At 42.1% G+C, this 12463-nt stretch overlaps 1 protein-coding gene across 1 annotated transcript in view; it reads left to right on the top strand.

Annotated features, from left to right (window-relative positions):
* Positions 1-12463, top strand: part of CPQ (carboxypeptidase Q) — a 215098-nt gene that overhangs the window by 141578 nt on the left and 61057 nt on the right. Inside the window, exon 6 of the mRNA XM_060775640.2 lies at positions 8099-8190. Coding sequence (XP_060631623.2) covers positions 8099-8190 — 92 coding nt within the window. The remainder of the gene's footprint in view (positions 1-8098; positions 8191-12463) is intronic.

The following is a 12463-nucleotide window of genomic DNA, read 5'->3' as shown; positions in this document are numbered from 1 at the left end:
TGTAACCTCATCTAAAGTGGCCTTCCTCCATTTTTATCTTTCTATATTTCAGCACGTTTAAATGGCTGACTGAATGAATAATGTGCTAACAATTAGGGATGTGAACATCTATAAAATTTGATCTTATCAAGACTGGTTCAAATTGATGTCCATGATCACCTTGTGAGGGCTTTCTATATGAAAAGTTGGGTTTGTATGAAAAGTTTATATGAAAAGTTGGATACATGACTTGAAATGAATTCATTAAATGTGAACATTTCCACATCATAAACTAAAGCCCTATCTACACTGATTGCAGTTTCAGACTAGCTAGATCAGTGGTTCTCAACCTGTGGGGTCCCCAGATGTTTTGGCCTTCAACTCCCAAAACTCCTAATAGCTGGTAAACTGACTGGGATTTCTGGGAGTTGTAGGTCAAAACACCTGGGGCCCCACGGGTTGAGAACCACTGTTCTAGGACCACCTGTGGATACCAAAATCTGTGGATGGTTAAGTCCCATTATATAAAATGGTGTAATAAAATTGTGGGTTTTTTAAAAAATAAAATGGGAATATCAATGTTTGCTTTTTTGGATTTTTAAAGACTATCTTCAAGTTGACGATGGTTGAATCTGTGGATACAGAATCTGAAGTAATTTGATACAGGAAAGACCCAGGTCTTCCTGAAAGACCCGTGTCAAACCCAGTATGGGTCCTGTTCTGGGACTTCTGAGGGGACCATCCACAGAGCACATTTGCCACATGTTCATTTATGCTGTACATTACTTAATTGGAATCTTCCAAGTGCACATAAAACCTGATAAGATGTGTACAGACACAGCCAGAGAGAAGGGGAGTCATGGAGTGACCAAGACTTCACCCTGTTATACAATTTCAGCCTTTTTATTTGGGGTGGTGGTGGGGGGGGGGGGGTTAGTGGTGTTCGATAACAATCTCAGTTTAATTTTCTATGTTTCTACACCACTGTAGAGGATCTAGTTTGCATAAACTGGACATATCTTATTCCAATACATGAGTCCAGTTATTTCTGTGTAGCTATCATCTTAGTCATTTTATGCTTGGATCTAATTCCTTTCATGGCAAGAAATCAGTTGTCTGTTTTATTAATCAAGATATGAATAGGTAGGCCTGCTTGCTCTCATGCTTCTGTTACCAAGTCCTCTTGAAGTAGACAGATTGTGTGTTGATATTGTGTTGTATCTCCACTAGGAAGCCAATAACCACTCCACATGCAGCATTTGGTGGTTCTGGGACTATGTTCCAAATTTTACTTTCTGGACCACCTAGTACTTGTAAAAAGTTACTTTTTTTGGCCCATACCTTCCAGAATCGCCCAATCAGGTGGTACATTTGGGAGAGTCCAATAAAGTAATTTTTACAAGCACCAATCTGAACCTAAATGTACATTTTTGGATTGTAGAAAAAGTTAGATTAAAATTTTAAAGAAATAAATCAGTGTTGCTCAACTGAGTGTTTCCTGGCTGGGTCAAATGACATAATGAAGTGGCAAATCCACTGTTGTATTACATTTTTCTCATTATAGACCATTGTGGGAAAGCAAATGTTTGCTGTTTTATTTATAGAAAGCTTATTCTGAGACAGGCATGGGGTTGTATATTAGTCATGCATTTGACACATGAGTGTAAAGCTGCTGTAATGGAATATGTGTCTAAATATGTAGCTGTTGTGCTTGTTTCTACATCCATGTTATAGATAGTCTGGTGTATTGTCATCAGGTGCTGTTTAAAAGGTGTTGAGTAACTTTCCACTCAGACTGGTAAATACCAGTGGCATTCGGGGAATCTCTTGTGCCTTGTGAAATCCAATCGCCCCCTTTCGTCCGCCTGGAATGGAAAAGCTGGGAGATGATGCCAAAAATGAGCAAGCAGCCATAATGAAACATGTCATACACATCCTGCTTGTATTATATTTCACCTCCACAAATGGGTTTCAAAGAAATCAGAGCATGGAGCAGTAATGACAGAAAGTAATATCTTCAAGAAAGCCAGAGTAATTCATTTTGCTAAGCCTCTCAATCTAATATCAGCACAGCAGTTACTTATATGTCCAGTGTAACTTACACCTCTCTTTAAAATCACATCCAGCTAAAGGAGAGGCCACATGGATTTTTTTTTTTAAAAAAATAAACCTCAGCCATCTGATGAGAGCTTATCATTACTTGCAAGTTAAAACCCTGGAAAAATTCAAGCAAAACTTTGCTTTTACTTCAAATTCGGGAAAGGAAATATGAATTCATGAAAGGTGCTTAGGTGCCTCCTACTGAGTATTGTTTTTAAGGCAAAGTATTGAAAGTGTCAAGAGACCTATTGGATTTCCTAATCTGGGGAAAATCTTCTAATGGGAATTTAGTCACAGCATGACAGCTGAATGTCAAAAATTTCAAATTGTTTACCATTGCTTTTAGAGCCTCGTTCATAACCTCTTAAATAACTTAGGTAAGGAATCAGAGAAAACTAATAGCAACACCTTTAAACTGGTGCCTTGGGGTGCTGCTTTAATCCTATCATATTGTGAAGCAGGATGAGGTTCCATAAAGTTCCCCCAAATGGGATAAAGGAGCCTTTCCTCCTTCACAGCTATCTTTTCCTGATACGGTGATTGCGCTCTCCATGGATACCAAGGCCCCATCTACATTGCCATGTAATGCAGTTTCCAAATGCAGATTAACTGCATTGAACTGTATTATATGGCAGTGTAGACTCATATAATCCAATTCAATGTAGTTCAATCCACATTATATGAATCTGACCATTATAATTCAGTTCAAATTGCATTATATGGCAGTGTAGATGAAGCCCAAGGCACAATGCACATTTTAAAACTGAGGCAAAAAAATCCCAGGACCGTACAACAGGTCTACACACAGATCTGTCAGTCTCGGGAAATGCTCCCCTGCTGTCCTCACATCTTCCTTTGAAGCCGATAAAAATTCACTCCGTTATGCTCTGGACCTCACATGTGCACATGCAAATACCTTAATATATACACAAGCAGATTTCTTATCTCCCTCTTTACCAAATTTGTTAATTCAAGCTCTGTTTAATATGATAAATATCAAAAAGAAAAGAATGCTTTTGGTGAGTTTTAATTGCTTTCCCATTCTGCTTCCCTTTAGCCACCTGTGTGCCCATGGCTCCATTTTTTGACAGCCCAATTAACTAATCATCAGCTTTGGGCTTTTAAAGCATACACATATGCTGGAGCAGTCTATACACGTGTTTTTCATGACTGCAGTCATGCGAAGGTATGCATTTTGGGGGCGAAATTGGTTTTTAAGTGCACCTTTTTAAAATGTGCTTTTCAGCTGTGAGCCAAATTCTGCCTGCATTTTTGAAGCGTTATGTAGCCACCTTCCCTTTTATCCTGGTTACTTCTGAGTTTGTAGCCATATGTAAAATGGCCCAATGAGAAACCAGTGACAAGAACCTATTTTAGCACTCCTTCATTCCCGACAGCCCTAGACTAAAGGTTGGCAACTGAATTAGTAGATTGGTTCAGACGAGGTTTCATTGTTACCTAGAGTTCCAGAATAGCTGTCCATGAAAGTTGAAACATTAATCTATTGATTTTTTTTGATATTCCTATCCTCTGCTGTAGAGATGGCAATTCTGTGTATACAATAGGCCTGTTTGATCAAGAAAAAATTTGTTTCTAAATTCGATTCTTAATTGGGGTGTTTTTTTGTTTCGATATTAAAAATATTTACAAAACTTTCCAAAAAAATGTTTTGTTATTTACGAATTTTCGTTATTATTTACAAAACATTTTAGAAAAAAAAATTTTCTTGATCAAACAGGCTAAGTGTGAATGTTGCAGTAATGGTCACCTTGATTAGCATTGAATGGCTTTCTCCCACCCTGGACATTCGATAATATTAGATGATATATATTATATAACTCACCATTTGCCTAGTTTCCAACAGACCTCTGAGGATGCCTGCCATAGATGTGGGCAAAATGTCAGGAGAGAATGCTTCTGGAACATGGTCATATACAGCCCTGAAAAGTCACACAAGCGGCCTCCGCGCACCAAAGGGCTCCGGCTTCTGCGCCCCCCTCCTCCTCCTCCTCCTCCCAGCTGGGGGGAGGAGGAGGAGGAGGAGGAGGAGGAGGGGGGCGCAGAAGCCGGATCCGGATGGCGCGCGGAGGCCGCTTGTGAGCGCGCACGCGCCATCCAAAGGGCTCCGGCTTCTGCGCCCCCCTCCTCCTCCTCCTCCTCCTCCTCCCAGCTGGGGGGAGGAGGAGGAGGAGGAGGAGGAGGGGGGCGCAGAAGCCGGATCCGGATGGCGCGCGGAGGCCGCTTGTGAGCGCGCACGCGCCATCCAAAGGGCTCCGGCTTCTGCGCCCCCCTCCTCCTCCTCCCCCTCCTCCTCCTCCCAGCTGGGGGGAGGAGGAGGAGGAGGAGGAGGAGGGGGCGCAGAAGCCGGATCCGGATGGCGCGCGGAGGCCGCTTGTGAGCGCGCACGCGCCATCCAAAGGGCTCCGGCTTCTGCGCCCCCCTCCTCCTCCTCCCCCTCCTCCTCCTCCCAGCTGGGGGGAGGAGGAGGAGGAGGAGGAGGAGGGGGCGCAGAAGCCGGATCCGGATGGCGCGCGGAGGCCGCTTGTGAGCGCGCACGCGCCATCCAAAGGGCTCCGGCTTCTGCGCCCCCCTCCTCCTCCTCCCCCTCCTCCTCCTCCCAGCTGGGAGGAGGAGGAGGAGGAGGAGGAGGAGGAGGGGGGCGCAGGAGCCGAGCCGATCGGATGGCGCGCGCGCTCCTGCGCCCTCTTCCTCCTCGCGCCGCCCCTTCGCCCCGCCCGCCCCATTTACAGTCAGCAGCCTCCATCCCATTAACGAGCGGAGCTTCCGCTCGTAAAAAAAATGGGGCTGCTGCTTCGATATTTTCAAACCCTTCCGGGTTTGAAAATATGTTTTGATATCGCTTCGGATATGCAAAAAATAACGATTTTAATACGAAATAACGAATCAACGAAACGAAACCGACAGGCCTAGTATACAATGCAGAGTGTAATAGTCTGAGTATTATGACTACAACTCTGGAGACCAGAATGTGAATTGCCCACTCAACCGTGGAAACCCACAGGGCAAGTCATATTCTCTCAACCTCGAAGGAAGACAATGACAAACCTCTTCTGAACAAATCTACCAAGAACACCCTGTAATAGGATCTCTATGGGTCAAATACTACTTGAAAGCACACAACAACAAAAGAGTACAGGCGGGCTTTGTTGATGAAGGATGGCACATAGGATGAGCAAGATTACCTCCAATGTTGTGAGTGGTGTTATTAGGCCATGTATCTTTGCTGCCAGAGTAATATGAGGATTGAGTAGTTTTTTAAGACTAAGATGTTGTCTGTAAGCAAGTACAGCCCTGTCACCTAGAGCCATTTAGAGGGCCCTATTCTTCTCCAGAACGGAGTATGTTTTTAAAAATAATTGATTGGTTTCAGCTGGGAACTGTATGTGACCACCTGTAGTATTTTCTCATTATTTATTCCATTATATATTGTTCACAACTCATGTGGAGTTTGTTTCTGTTTGATATTATGGGAAAAGTGTAGATTTGTGCTGAGTTGTTATTTTTCTCCTCTGATTGGTTCACAGATGTAACCTTGTTCTTGTGATTTCTACAAGCATAATTTAGTACCATATGGTCAAGAAGGTAGAAACCATTTTCCAGCACAGTTGCATTTCCCCCCACCTATGGACACACTTAAACCCTTACATAATCTAATCCATCAGTGCCATTTAGTATTTAATAATTTATAGCATCACTAATCCACTGCCTTTACTGCCTGACCCCTTTTGCCGCACCACATTTGTGCCATTCATCCTCTAAAACTTTTAATTTCCAGGTGGTTTTTTGGACAGTAATTTAAAAAGCACATGTTTCTGAGCAGACTTCTTAAAAAGAGAAGCAAAACAACCCCTGTAAACACCCGACCTGACCCTGAGCGGTGGACACTTGCAATGGCTTCAACGTGATTACTGTTTTATTATCTTAATATGACATCATTGGCCATCTGGCTGATGGAGGCCATAATCCTGTGCTGTAATAGTTGCTAAGAAGTGCACTAGTAAATCCCTTGGATATTTTTGAGGTTTTGCTTATGCAAATCAGAGATTTGTTCTCTCTGTGTCTATTTTCTGTTTGCTTGAACTCTTAAAATGCAGCTTTAACAATTGTGTGCCTTTCTCTTTCCTTTATTCTATGCATATGATAATAATCTTGCATATTTTGGGTCCCAACAAATCTTTATACAGAGGGATGTGGGGACTGGAGAGAAAGAGAAAATGTACTTGTGTTAGTGGATTTTTGTACAAGAGCAAACGTTGGATATATTTTGTAATCCCAAAGGGCTGCTGATTTACCATCAGATACACAATTGAATCTCCAACACCCTTCCTCGAAGCCTTTCAGTGCTCAAATACCCCCCTCCCAGAATTAGCTGAAAGTTAGCTGGAATTAAAAGTGAATGTGACATCACTTCCAGATGTGTAGGGAATACTAGTGCTGCCCCTACAAGGCATTGGGGTTAAAAACATCCCTGTCCCCCGCTTCCACATGTGCCCACTCCCACAATAGTGCAATGGTGGATTTAATCCACTGGTCTCTGGTGGCATGGAAATACTAAAGTATCCTACATGCAAGGTCTAGAAATGTCAACCAAAAAAACACCTGTATTTATTTATTATTTGAAACATTTATATTCTGCCCATGTCACCTCAAAGGGGACTTAAGGCGGAACCCAATATATATATATAGCCCACATCCCATGCCGGAACATCAAATAACTATAAATATACACAGATACTAAAATCAGTTACATCTACTTTAAAATCAGTTGTTCAAAGCCATCTCAAAACATCATGCTGGCTCCGATCAGCGGAGCAGGTTTTCTATTATTGCCTCATTGCACTGCCCCAAAGGCTTGGTCCCACAGCCAGATTTTTACTATCTTTCTGATGGACAGGAGGGAAGGGGCTGATCTAATCTTGCCAGGAAAGGAGTTCCATAGCTGGGGGGCAATCACTGACAAGGCCCTCTCTATCATCCCCACCAAACACACCTGTGACGGTGGGGGACTGAGAGCAGAGCCGTCCCAGAATATCTTAAGTCTTCATGGCGGTTCGTAAAGGGAATGCTTTCGGACAGGTAAACTGGGCTGAGACTATTTAGGACTTCATAGGCCAAAGCCTGCACTTTGAATTGTGCCCGGTAGCAACAGGCAGCCAGTGGAGCTGACGTAACATGGGAGTTGTGTGCCCCCTGTATGCCACCCGTTATTAGTGTGGCTGCCTCTCATTGGAGTATTTGAAGTTTCCAAACAGTCTTCAAAGACAACTCTATGTACAGCACATTGCAGTAGTCTATCCTGGATGTAACAAGAGCATGAGCCATAGATATCTATGGATCATTGTGTATATTGTACTCCAACTATTGTAAAAAAATGAAGCATACCTTTCTCTGAATAGCAAAAACTGAAAGCTTAATCCATCCTGGGAGAATTTAAAAGAAGCACTGACACCTCAACTCTCCAGCATGGCACTGGTCCTGACCTTTTCTCACAAGGAAATTGTGGTGGGATTGGTGCTTTCTCCTCTCTGCAGCATGACTTACTACTTATCCATGTTGTTGTTGTTGTTGTTTATTTGTTTAGTCGCTTCCAACTCTTCGTGACCTAATGGACCAGCCCACACTAGAGCTCCCTGTCGGCTGTGGCCACCCCCAGTTACTTCAAAGTCAAGCCAGTCACTTATCCATGGATCATATCAAAATCCATAATTTTGGCCTCCAGACTTACTCTCCACACAAGCTCAATTTATATATGAGTGTATACAGTTAATGTGTGGTCTAGAATGTGTAAAGAATGGGGAGCAAAACATAGAGGAAAAACATGGAGATTAGTTTGATGCTTATGGTAGATGAGAAAGACTTGTCACAGGGTGAGCAGAGTGGCAAATTGAAAAAGATGTTGATGGGCATGTCTAAGAACATGGTTTACCTACATTTCTAGCTAAAGTATTTCACTGGTTCTCATGACTTCTTTTTCTTGTCTTCTTTTAAACTAATTTAGGTCTCCGTCCCAAGAGAACTCTGCGTTTAGTCCTTTGGACTGGAGAAGAACAAGGTGGAATAGGCGCTGAACAATACTACAAGCTGCATAAAGTAAGCAATGGGAATGAGTAATATTTGTCTTTTGGAAACCTTTTTGGCATTCAAAGTCCTTACAGGTAATATTTGATGGGAAGGGGAGAGTGAGATGGAAAGAGGAAATGGAAGAAAGAAGCCAGCATAGAGTTTAAGCCCAAAGACCTGACCAGAGCTTACATTTCTGAACAGCAGCTCCCAGAATCCTCAAACTATGCTCCCTTGGGGAGTCTGGGAATTATGGTCCAAAAATGGCATTTCCAAATCAGACCAGAATGAGGTCTGTGCATGGACTGAATTAGTAGAGAGAGGATCAGTACAGTTTAGGAAGGTTACTGTTATGGACTATAACTATCTTCCCCAGCCTGAACTCTGTAGTCCAAAAAATTGATTTTTTTCCTGAGCTCTGCAAATTAGCTTCATTATCTAATATTAAAGTATCAATATTACCAACATATATTAGCACCCGGAGCCCCTGGTGTTGCAGTGGGTTAAACCGCTGAGCTTCTGAACTTGCTGACCAAAAGGTTGCCGGTTCGACCACTGTTAACCCTAGCTTCTGCCAGTTGGAAAACATGCAAATGTGAGTAGATCAATAGGTACTGCTCCGGTGGGAAGGTAACGGCGCTCCAAGCAGTCATAGAATCATAGAATCATAGAGCTGGAAGAGACCTCATGGGCCATCCAGTCCAACCCTCTGCCAAGAAGCAGGAACATTGCATTCAAAGCACCCCTGACAGATGGCCATCCAGCCTCTGTTTAAAAGCTTCCAAAGGAGGAGCCTCCACCACACTCCGGGGCAGAGAGTTCCACTGCTGAATGGCTCTCACAGTCAAGAAGTTCTTCCTAATGTTCAGATGGAATCTCCTTTCTTGTAGTTTGAAGCCATTGTTCCACGTCCTAGTCTCTCATGCCAGCCATATGACATTGGCAATGTCTATGGACAACTTATTGACTTAGAAATGGAGATGAGCACAAACCCCCAGAGCCAGATACGACTGGACTTACTGTCAGGGAAAGCCTTTACTTTTACTTTATTAGCACCCAGGGCAATAGAATGAAATGCCAACTAGCAGTAGCTGAAGGCTTTTTTTGGTTGAACTGTAATCTCTACGAAAGTCACCTTTTAACATGGCTATGAAGCTTAGAGAAGGAAAATCTGTTAAAGCAAACAGAAGTTTTCTTCCTAAGCTTCATAGGAAGCTGGCAGGAGACAAATTCATAGTGCACACAGTTAAGGAAGGGAGGGTTAAACCTCATCTTCCCTTGCACATTGCGGTCCCAAGGAAAATTGAGAGCAATTGTGCTTGTCATTTAGTTTTTAAAAAGCAGGCATGGTTGGCAACCACAGTATTAAAGTATATGTCTGATTTAGCCTTCAACTTGCTGACTTGGCTGTTTTTGTGATTTGCAATCTGGAGATGACAATGTTTTCCTTCAATGGTTTACCATGAGCTGAGCTGTTCATATGTTCTATATGACTAGTCTCCCAGAATTATGAAAGCTGTGACTAGATTTTTTGGATATCATAAGTGGCTTTTAGAAATAATGAACTGCTTGTGATTTGAGGTGAAGGAAAAGATGAGCAACAACATGTCACCATATGTGCCTCATCTATGTTACCAATGCATTTTGTGCTCAACTGTTGGAGGGAAATAAAAAAAATGATGCTTTGATTACAAGTTTAGAATTTACTTTGGCCAATTGAATTATAGGATAGACTGAAGTTTGTCCTGATGTTCATTAACATTTTTATGATGCCATTTAAACTTTCAAATAATGCTTTTAATTTTGTTCCTAAAATGGCACGTAGCAGCATTTGTACATTTTTTTTAAAAAAATGCTGTTATCTCATCAAAGCACAATCTGACATGAAGGATAACTTGATAAAATTGTCTCTGAGCCAAATGTAATCATTATATAAACATATCATGACTAACCTACTTTTAATAAGCTTATAATTGCATATGAAAAAATTAAGGAAGTAAACTATATTCAAAAGAATCTGCTATTCTTGGCCCACTGTTATGAGAGATTTGCTTATATGTGCATTTATGTATATTTGCTTTGCCCTTCCAAAATTCTGTCAAGGTTCAAAGTGCTTTTCTCTCTCCTTTTCTTTCTTTTGATATAAACACACAAAGCACTGGGTTTCCATCTGCAAATGTTTCGTTATAAATGTGTTTCCTCATACAGAAAATATTAATCTCAATCTAAAATGAAAGTTCATTTGATTTTAGTGATATCACTTGGCCCAGTAGTGAAGAACATTTGGCTTTCTAGATGTTGTGTGACTCCAACTTGAGTCATTCACAGTCAGCATGCCCAATGATATGGGCTTAGAAGGAATGTGGTGCAGCAACATTTGAAGATTCACAGATTTCCCATATCTTATGTTAAAAATATTCCCTCCCTATGGAGAAAACATAAATAAACACAGAGTATAAATGAACGCTTAGGCTGATTCCACACAGCCATTTAATCTGATTTATGATGTGGATCAAAATTTGGATTATATTAATAATATAATATGGTATTGTAACCTACTTATTAAAAGTAGGTTACAATGCCATATTATACAATTTCACAATGCAGATTAACTGTCTTGAGCTGGATTATAAATCTACACCATCAATTAATCTGCATTCTGAAACTGCATTATATGGCAGTATAGATTCAGCCAAATAGATCCAGTTTGCTCTGGAATGCCTGTACAAGCACCCTGGGAATCAGCTAAAAGCTAAGATGCAGTTCACACAGGAGGAATTCAGAGCCTACAGCATCAGGCCAATGGTGTGGATTGCTGATTAATTCTGCCTCCTCTGGCAAGATGCACTGCAAAGAAGCAGCCTATCAAATAAGGATCAATGTTACAACAATTCAAGGCAAATCAAAAAAGAAAAAGCTGTTTCCTCTCCATGCATACATATTGTATACAGTGTTCCTTCACTTATCGTGGGGGTTCCATTCCAGGACCACCTGCAGTAAGTGAAAATCTGCAAAGTGGGGACATCATTATTAAGTTTAATATTTATACATTATTTTATATATTTGATATAGTATTTTCTTACCTGTGTTTCCTTACCCACCTCACGGCCCATCCCAAGGGTGTCTGCCTGCCTCCCTGGCCTCCACAGAGCCTCCAGAGTCACGCAGGCAACAGCGGGAGGCAGGCCACAGACACTTCCTGGGTCTGTGGAGGCCAGGGAGGCAGGCAGAGGCGGCCCTAGGTAATTTTCAAAGGTAAGCAAACAGTATTTTGGTGCTCCCCCCCCCCAACCCAATCACTGATGTATATTTTCTGTTCGTCGTGGGAGTTCTGTGTGCCATATTTGGTTCAATTCCATCATTGGTGGAGTTCAGAATGCTCTTTGATTTTAGGTGAACTATACATCCCAGTAACTACAACTCGCATATGTCATGGTCTATTTTCCCCCAAGAGCGCCTCAAGAACGCCCCTGGGCAAAATCAGCTATACTGCAAATGCTTACTTTGCGTAATGGGTTGAGCTGCCCCTGGAGGCAGGCCTTCCCCACCGTGCCTCAGGTCACTGCAATTCTGGGGTCCCTGGCCTCCACTGGACATAAATATTTAATATTTAATATTTTTATTAATATTTTCAAAACCCGCGAAACAGTGAGTCCTCTAAAAGTGAACCGTGAAGTAGTGAGGAAACACTGTATAGATGTTTCACCACATTCACATCATGTGCATTCCCATGTTGAACCCACATTCCTGCTCTGCAGTGGCCATATAGAGATCAGCTTCAGCAGTATTTTTTGGACTATCCAGAATTTCTGGATAGTTTTTAAACCCCCACTTTCTGGCTGGATATATGTTGGAGATCACATTGGGGTGTATATTTTGTTGACCTTGCAACCTTAAGCTGGTGTCAAGGTGGATTATAGTGCCTGTGTAGAGGAGACTTGAAGAAGGGGAAGACCTCATCAATGGGATCTACTTAAACTCCAGATATTGGTCTTAATGCATAGGGCAAAAAGTGGGCAATATTTGGTCCTTGGATCATATGCAGCCCTCCACCAATTTGAGAATCTCTTGGCAAGTCTTCCCAAGTAGAAAAAATGTGCAGAGAGAAGAGGTGCTGTGTAATAAATCTACCTTTTAGTCGGCTAGGCCGAAGCCTGCATAACAGTGGCTGGCATCTTGGTAGTCAAGCAGAGCAGGAGGAGGAGTCAGGCTGACTCCTGATTGGGTGTAGCAATTGGGGGAGGAGTCAGCTTAGAGAGGGAAAATAAGCTGCCAGTTTTGACACAAAGGGGAGAAGAGTCTT

This window comes from Anolis sagrei, chromosome 4 (assembly GCF_037176765.1).
Source record: "Anolis sagrei isolate rAnoSag1 chromosome 4, rAnoSag1.mat, whole genome shotgun sequence".
Taxonomy (NCBI): Eukaryota; Metazoa; Chordata; class Lepidosauria; order Squamata; family Dactyloidae; genus Anolis; species Anolis sagrei.
Note: the sequence above shows the minus strand (reverse complement) of the source record. Positions and strands in the feature narration are given on the sequence as shown.